This window comes from Amphiura filiformis, chromosome 11 (genome assembly GCF_039555335.1).
Source record: "Amphiura filiformis chromosome 11, Afil_fr2py, whole genome shotgun sequence".
Lineage (NCBI taxonomy): Eukaryota > Metazoa > Echinodermata > Ophiuroidea > Amphilepidida > Amphiuridae > Amphiura > Amphiura filiformis.
This window is the reverse complement of record NC_092638.1, coordinates 34,398,487-34,407,817: the sequence shown is the minus strand read 5'-3', so window position 1 is coordinate 34,407,817 and position 9,331 is coordinate 34,398,487. Positions and strand designations below refer to the sequence as shown.

At 38.6% G+C, this 9,331-nt stretch overlaps 1 protein-coding gene across 1 annotated transcript in view; it reads right to left on the bottom strand.

The window, feature by feature from the left end:
- Positions 1–9,331, bottom strand: part of LOC140164135 (uncharacterized) — a 64,715-nt gene that overhangs the window by 4,191 nt on the left and 51,193 nt on the right. The window contains exon 4 of the mRNA XM_072187379.1: positions 5,959–7,479. Within this exon, the coding sequence (XP_072043480.1) occupies positions 5,959–7,479 (1,521 nt within the window). The remainder of the gene's footprint in view (positions 1–5,958; positions 7,480–9,331) is intronic.

Sequence of the window (9,331 nt, the reverse complement as noted above, 5' to 3'; positions counted from 1 at the left end):
GTTTATATCACTGAAGTATCTATTATATCACTCAAGTGTATAATCTGTCAAGTGTCTATTGTAATGTCTGTGGAAATATTTCGATGGTCTATATATTTTCACAGTGAAATAAGCTAAGGCTATTTCGTAGTCTCAAGTCAATGCTTTCAAACTAAATCAATGCTTTCAAATGTAGACTGCTTTGTTCGACTTCTCTTCTCGTGAATATTGCACTGCGAAATGTAAGCATTTCTTTTGTATACTTAGATCAGGTAACTTCAAACCCTGTAATTTTCTTCTTCACACCACTTATAAGAAACTGAAACGAAAACCGAATCTGCCTGATACAAATGTTCAGTTTTTAACAAAAGGTAGAAACAAAGAGTTCGATATCTTGTGACTCAAGTGGTTAGGCAGGATAATAGGAAACCACGTGACGAAAACCAAAACCAAAACTAAAACTAAACATTTGAAATGACCGATTGGCAGGCGTTGTTTTAAGGCCCAGTCACACTATGACGGCAGATAACCGACGAAAGGTGACGAACGTGAAAATCACAAAATGTTGACGGCAAAGCGACGGCAAAAAGAGGAAAAACAAGATTCGCCGACGAGTGGGAACGACCTTCAGCGACAACACGGCGGCAAGGGACGAAAGGCTGCGGCAGGAAACGGAGACTAGCGACAAAAACCAGACGTTGTCTGGGCGGCGAGTGACGATGTCTCGACGGAGCCCGACAACAAGCAACGAGGTCAGACGGCTGCCAGCGGATTTGCTTGCGGCAAGGAACGGCAGCTGACGGTGGATTGCGGCGATGATGACGTGACTCAGCGGCCGACATCAAAGCCTGTGTGTGTGCGGGTCGTATAGTCCACTTTGGGGTTCCCACTCTTCACAACGTTCTGGTCATCCACTCGAAAATATCAATATCAATAATAATCAAAAATATTAACATCAATATCAATAATAATAAAAAAATATTAACATCAATATCAACAATAATCAAAAATATTAAAATCAATATATCAATAATGATCAAAAATATTTTCATCAATATCAATAATAATCAAAAATATTAACATCAATATCATTAAAAATTCAAACTGTTATATCAATATCAATAATAATCAAAAATATTAACATCAACATATCAATAATGATCAAAAATATTATCATCAATATCAATAATAAAAAATATCAATATCAATAATAATCAAAATATCAATATCAATAATAATCAAAAATATTAACATCAATATCAATATCACAATAAAAAATATTAATATTTTTTATTATTATTGATATTTCTTTTTATATGAAATTCAAAATTGCATCGTGCCGGACAGTCTATTGAAATCAAACTGACGTCAAAAAATGTAAAAAATGGCACAAAAAGTTTAAAATCGTGGACCATCGTTTAAAAATCGTAACCCATCGCAGACCACCGTTTCAATGCCGCAGGTACTCGCAAACGACCCGCCATCAACAGTCAACATCCGTCACCCTCCGGACAAAATTCGCAAGTCACTGCCTCATTTCAAATAATTATATAGTTTTAGTTTTGGTTTTGGTTTTGGTCACGTGGTTTCGTTGTCCTGCCTAACCACTTGAATCATAAGATATCGAACTCATTGTTTCTACCTTTTGTTTAAAACCGAACATTTGTGTCAGTCAGTTTCGGTTTTGGTTTCAGTTTCTTATAAGTGGTGTGGATCGTAAAATTATTTGATTGTTAATACCTACTATTAGTATACAAAAGAAATGTTTAAATTTCGCAGTGCAATATTCACGAGCAGAGAAGTCGAACAAAGCAGTCTACATTTGAAAGCATTGATTTAGTTTGAAAGCATTGACTTGAGACTACGAATTAGCCTAAGCTGATTTCACTGTGAAAATATATAGACCATCGAAATATTTCCACAGACATTACAATAGGCACTTGACTTCAGTGTTATAAACACTATTATACACAACTCTATTTATGTGCATGTCGCATGACGGAAGATCAATATCATAGAAAGCTGGTTTAAACTAACTTTTATTCAATTTATTTATTGGAGAATAGAGAGAGAGATAGAAGAGATCGCCAGGGAAAGAGGGTATGTGTGTGTGAGGGGGTAAGGGTAAGGGAGAAAGAGAAACAGAGGGGAGAGAGCGTTGGAAGTGGGAAGGGAAGGAGGGGGAGAGGGGGCTCAAGAGTGGAGTGGAATAATAGGGAAGAGTCGATATCGAGTGTGGGGAGGGGGGGAGGGAGGCGGTTATATATAGGTGGCGGAGGAACATAGGTAAGAGGTATGGGTTGTGCTTTCCGGGGAATAATCTAATTCATAATCAAATCATCTACATCATTATGCATCGTTTATATTTCAGACAAATAAACAAAACACCCCCACCCCCACCCCTCAATATATGCACATGATGTCTATGCATAACTTTTCAAACTCGGGTGTAATTTTATGGTGTCATGGAAGTGTGCCACATACGGCAGAGAGCATCAAAAGTCGTCCGCGTTGATAGATATCGATAATGAAAATGTTAGCACAATAGGCTATTATATACGTATGGTTATAGGCCATTATACTTTTGATTATATATACCCTCTTGTGTCCTCCCAGCACAATAGTGTTATGATTGCATACCAGTTCATCTCCACATTTTAATCCGTTGATTTTTGGTTTCTGAACAATAGAGAAACCAAAACTATATATTTGAAATGAGGGACTGTCGCACCAAGATCGTTACAATTTCGTTACTTGCCACAATGTGTCGTCAGGGTTCGAGATGTAACGTCACCTGCCGTTGTTTTTTCGTCAATGGTCGTTGACAACGATTACCAACGAAATTGTGACGACCTCAAAACGATTAAAGACGGCTTCGCACGGTATGGAAACGTCAAAGAAATGAGGGTTCCAGTCTCCAACGAAATCTGAACGGAATCGGAACTACTTCTTTTGCTGTCACAAAATGTTCAACATGTTGAAAATTTGCCGACGGACGCGACGAATAATTTCGGCCGTCTGCGGTCGCTTACGGATTCGTCAGCGACAACTAACGGCAACACACGATGAGTGAAGGTAAATTCAAAATTGCAATAGTGTGACCGGGCCTTTAAGGCTGGCTCACAATATAACGAATCATTTCTAGTTGACATACGATAGAGCGCCCAATAAATATTCTTGATGTCCTTTAACATTTTGCTTTGGTTAGCTATGGATATATACTGTAGATATAAACTCCTCAACAAAAGTTTGTAAAGCTTTTTCAAGCATCTGCATCTCCAATTATTTGTGACATATTCATATCGTGTTGCATATCACTGGATAGCTACAATACTCCCCTTTACAATGACACCCTATTTGAAACAATAACATTTTTCACGGCTGAGTACGCGCCTTGTGAATGTAGTGGGGTCTCAAACAGAATTTGCCAAATTAACCATTATTCTGTGCTCAAACAACACTAGCCACTAACCTCAATAGCGGGTGGAAAAACCACAGGCATCCACAATAGTCAGGCACCTTCTCCTCATGCTGCTCACCGACCTGGTCACACGTTACTGTGGGGTGGAATTCCATTCTTCAACAAGGATTCGTCGCAGGTCATTCAATGTGGTTGCATATGGGCTTCTCTGGCACGCACAACACGATCAAGCTGGTCCCACAAGTGTTCAATCGGGTTGAGGTCTGGCCCCCGGGTCTGGCCTGATGGCAGGCCATTTTGACTCTACTCCCATATTCTGTAGGTAGTCGTTGACTACCGTGGCTATGTGGGGCGAGCGGTGTCATCTTGGAGGATTGCATTAGGTCCCAGATTGTGAAGTTATGGGATTATGGCTTGCTGCACAGAATAATGATCAATTTGGCAAATTCTTTTTGAGACCCCACTACATTCACATGGCGTGTACTCAGCCGTGAAAAATGTTATTGTTTCAAATGGGGTGTCATTGTAAAGGGGAGTATTGTAGCTATCCATTGATATGCAACACGTTATGAATATGTCACAAATAATTTGACATACAGATGCTTGAAAAAACTTTTCAAACTTTTGTTGAGGAGTTTAGTTCACTGATTGAGGACAGTGACCAGCTAACTTTTATAATTATTTACGCAAGAAATAGAGCGGGTTGTTTCTTAAGTAACCGAGAATAGGCGTATTTACCCTAGCAGATTTGTGATGATGCTCAAAGACAGATGACTGAAGTTGAAGTTGCCAGGGCGTTTGAAATAAAAAAAATAATAAAATAAATTTCGGATTTATATAGCGCCTTTTTCCAGCTAGATCTTGAAGGATTCAAAGCGCTGTAATTTCGCTGCCATGGTGAATCATCACAATCAGATCGCATCATCTAGGCCAGTTGCAGCCGAACCTCAGGCGCAGACCTATCCGCACTTAGATTGTAACATTCACCAATTATCTGTGCAGCTCCCCAAATTCCATTGGGTGAAGGAAGTTTTTGATAACCAAACAACTAATCACCGATTTTTGAAAGCAGGAGGAAACTGGAGATCCTGGAGAAAACCTGCGAGAGCGAGCATGGAATCGGGATAAACCAAGTGCACATGAGTCCTTGGGCCGCGCCGGGGCTTGAACCCGGGACCTCAGTGGTGCAAAGCGAGGGAACTACCGCTGCGCTAACTCGCCCTCTCAAATGGTTGAGGATGGGATGACTCATAGGCAAGTGCCTGTAATAATGGAAATAGTCCAGATTGTCCTGTCATTAGCAGGGTTGTGAAGAGGTACATGGATACTGGCAAACATTAGAGGAAAGCTGGACAAGGTCGCCCAAGGTACAGGGCCTTAACTTAAGACTTAAAGGCACAATGCCACAGTTTTGACAGGGCAATTTCCACACGTCTTCGCAGTACTGGTCTTTATGCCAGAAGACCAAATGAGGTACATCGTGAAGAAGTATTGAACGTTGCCACAGCTTATATGGACTGGCAGCTCAGACACTGGACTCCTGTCATCTTTGCCAATGAGTATTCCGGTGAGTCTGCAATGGAATCTTGTTAAATATAGGGTGTCCCATAAAAGTAGGTTCTAAGGAATATATTTTAGAATGTTTTTTCAACCCTCATTCAGTGTTTACAATGTGAAAGCCTCATCTTTATAGCTAAATTTTGCAGAAAAACAGAGCTCATTTTGTAAAATTTGATAATGAACTTTGTATCTTCCAAAAGAGTAAAACCTTTAATGAATGGATGAATAGGATGAAGGCCAGTTGACTAAGACTCTGAAATGCAAGAATTCGTCGGCCGTATCACATACTGACGTATTTGCAAAATATGCATTTAAAAAAAATTTGAAAATTTAGCGATTTTCATTTGCTGCATAATCTTGATTAGAACATTACGATTAGAACCTGATTAAAAGTAATGCAAATATACCATATTTTCAATGTAATACACTTATCACTATCAGAGCATAGCTTACTATGTCACGATGTGTCTTGCAAATACGTCATTATGTGAAACAGTTGCGCAATACGTCACTATATATGTGAAAAGGACAATACAATTTTTAATATCGTGCAATGAAAAAGTCACACAAATACGTTGCGCAAATACGTCACTATGTGACGACAAATTCTTCAAATTGTAGATACGATATACTGGGCTTGCGCAGTATACGTGATCGGCAAATACGTCGTTATGTGATACGGACTTTTCTAGGTTTTGCAAATACAACATAATTAAATACTTAATATATTACTAATTAAGCCACTTTGAGGCATGACCTTTGGTGAATATAATAGAGTAGAATAAATATATCAAACAAAAACCTGTCGAATACGTCGAATACGTCAGTATGTGATACGGCCGACGAATTATTTTACAAATCGTATTGTTTGATGCTTAACCAAACATGAAGATACACAAGCCTGAAGGTCAACCAGGTTCACATAGTGATAATATTTTAGAGGCAAAATTATTCTTATACTTTGAGTAGAGTAGTTTAAATCACATGGGTTCTCTTACCGTCTGAGTAGTTTCACGCACGTTGCCAAACCATGTTGCTAACAGTCTCTGACATGAACCAAACCCAGTCGCCGCATCACGATGTGCAGCTCGGAACTGACTTTGTATTACATTGTTTATCTCTCCTAAAGCAAACTCTGCCACTATCGTCTGCCTTGTATCATTAACAACATATTTAGTATTATAATTTTCACATATACATAGATTAGGTTGAACCATTGGGATTGAATCACATGTTCTATTGACATCAATTGGTGCGAGCAGTCCCATGCGTTGGACATTATACTGAGCATGCTCCGTAGCCACGTTAATGCTGCCCCCTGGAGCTAGTGTATGGAGAGCGTAATGAAGATCAAGTATGCTGACGAGCCGATCCTGGTTAAGTAGCAATGCCTTCATTTTATCTACTCCAATTACATGAGGCATGTTCTTTGAGGCATGTATTATTAACATTGGATGGTGCGTTTCAACTTTAGCTTCACTTGTTTTCGAGAATAATCGTCCATAATTATTCCCATGATCCGCAAATAATACTGTTAACGTATTTTCCTGTGTTGATAATGAGCGAAAGTAATTGGCAAGGTCTTCATCAAAAGTCTGTACCCTCCGACCGGTACCTTCGTGCGCGACGCTCGTCTCCATATAGTGAAAATATGGCTTACCTCTTTTCTGTAACTGTTTTTGCAATTCAGCTAAATACGATAAGATGTAAAATTCCTGGTATTTTCCGTTGTAACATATTGCCTTGTTGATATTATAATAGAAACGACCACCTAGAACTTCACATGAAGATAAGGTCATATCAATTCTATCAATGCCAGCTTTTGGGAGAGCGTCTTTAATCTTTTTCCAATTCGCACCAGCCCCAAGATACTTTGCAAGACCCCATGTATGTTTCCAACATAAATCGTCTGAATAATACGTCTCATAACCCCCTGTTTTATATCTTCCCAGTAACAGTTCACTTTTGATGCCTCCCTTACTTCCTCGCTTACTTACTTCACCTGTGAACAGCGCTCTCTGATTTGGCGTAGAATGGGAATACAAAGATTGGTATAAGTTGTAGCTAAACACATAACCAGACTCTTGCCTCTGAATATTTTTTAACGATTTAATTGTAGCTGGCATAGAACGCATAAAATGACTATGGGAAACTGAATCCAACCAAATCCAATTAATGTTGACTCCATTTTGTGTTTTTGAACTCGACAAGTTAGACGTGGCTATCTGTGGTGGGAGTAGTAACAGCTGCGTCGCATTCTTTTGAACGTAATTCTCCTCCTCTTTTTTGCCAATCACAACTTTTTCCCTTTCCACGACAATGCACTTGATGAAACAAAACCCAAAATTTGGGTTCTCTGGTGGCTGTTCCACAAGGCTCTGGATTTGGGCCTCCAAGTTAGTGGCATTATGAATCTTATTCCATTCTACAATCCCATGGTTCCAATCGATGACACCTAAGCCAATGGAACTGTTACACATCGAAGGAGAACATGTTACTGATGGCGTGCCATTTGCATCCTGTGGTGGGAAGAAAATTAATAAAACCTTGGTCGATCCTTCATGTAATTATTTCGTGTAAGCTAATCCTAACCCTCACACTAAGCCTAACTCTAACCCTAATGCGAACCCTAAACTAACCCTAACCTAACTTAACCCTAAATTCGTGTAAAACTACATGAAGGTATAAGCAATGCCAAATTCTTTGCTGCTAATGTTGTGAAAGTAAATAGCAAAAATCGATTATTATTGTCTCTTATCCTGTACCAAAGATTTATATGTAATCCCAACTTAGACAAAGGAGACTCGCTGTTAAAATGGTGGAATGTTGTCAAGTACATGTACATACCGAAAAACATGCAAGTATGCAATTGCCAAAAGACGAGTCATACGAGCCATCATAATTAATTATGCAAATAAATATTGGCCGTATGTCAAATTGGTCTTAAAAGTGTCACACTCTACAAAATTCCAATTAAAAAAAAACAAAAAAACAATAGAACAAAACCTTGATTGTATACATTCGGATGTATATGTGACGTGTCATGTCAAAATCAGACACTTTTGGGCAGGTTATAAATTTTGAGGTTTTTACATATCTCAAATAATAGAGATATTTTGCTCCATAACGCCATTTTTCCCATTGAAATCGGACATTCCTAAGCGAAGATAATGATCACGTAAGTTATGGTATTATAAAATTGAAAATTGAGATATCGGCCTTTAAAAATATTATTGACAATGTTGAGAGTAGGAATTACGTCGTCCAGAGAGATTGGATCCATGTTTTTAGGCGCTCTTGACACGATTTTTTCAAATTTTTGGACCTGTTTTTGCCACTGGCTTTGACACGAGATTTCCCCATAAATTCGGAGTGACAAAAAGTATGATTTTTCAGCAAATTTGGTGCTTTTGTTATATGCTTTTTGATACTGGCTTAGTGACGCAAGCGTGTGGACAAACCGCAATTGTACGCTCTTTGCGATTAACTTCACTCGCACAATTCTAATACTGCGGTCACCAAAATACAAATGAATGTAACTACAGAACTCGAGGTGAACCAAATCCTATGTACATGATGTACGTATCATGTACTGTTATTGAATATTTATTTATTTTGAACCTATGAAAATATCAAATTATAAAACAAACACACACACACAAAATAAACAAACTTACATACAGGGGGTATATATATCCTGCATAGCTGCTTACTCGTGTAACGCCACGCTGTCCTGATGTATTTTATGATTGGCGATGGAGCAAGAATACGTGAAATGCAGTGCATACCATGCGTGTGCATGGCTTGATCACGTATTGAAAGTTGTCCCACTGCTTTCACATATCGAAATCTCCCCGATGCTTTTTCATCGCTGTCAGCAGCTATATTGGGTCCCGAGTCACTCCCAAAGTTGCCCTGATTTCCATTCTTCCTAAAAGTTTCGAATTCACTATCACTTTTATCTGATTTGTCTTGAAAACACACGATTTAGTTTGTCAAATTCACTCGATGTCGCCATAATCGTATCACACAGATCCACATTGACAAATCTAAAATAGTCCACGGCGTTTCTAGATTATTTTTTTTACAGCCGACAGCCGTCGATCCCGGACTTTGGCTTTGATATGCCTTGCTTTTCAAGGGACTTAGGCTGTGTATGAGGCTATAAAATATCTAAAATTCGCTGCCCCCATATGTGTGTTTGTTTGAACGAATTCAATGGTGGATATTTGTTTTCAATTTAAATAATTTGCCGTTAGTAGATATTCTTTTTGAAAACAAACGTTGCAGAATTGTTTGTTATTAAATAACAAATTTTTTGGTTAATGTTTGAGACTGATTTAGCCAGAGATTTGTTAGCTTAACGGTTTA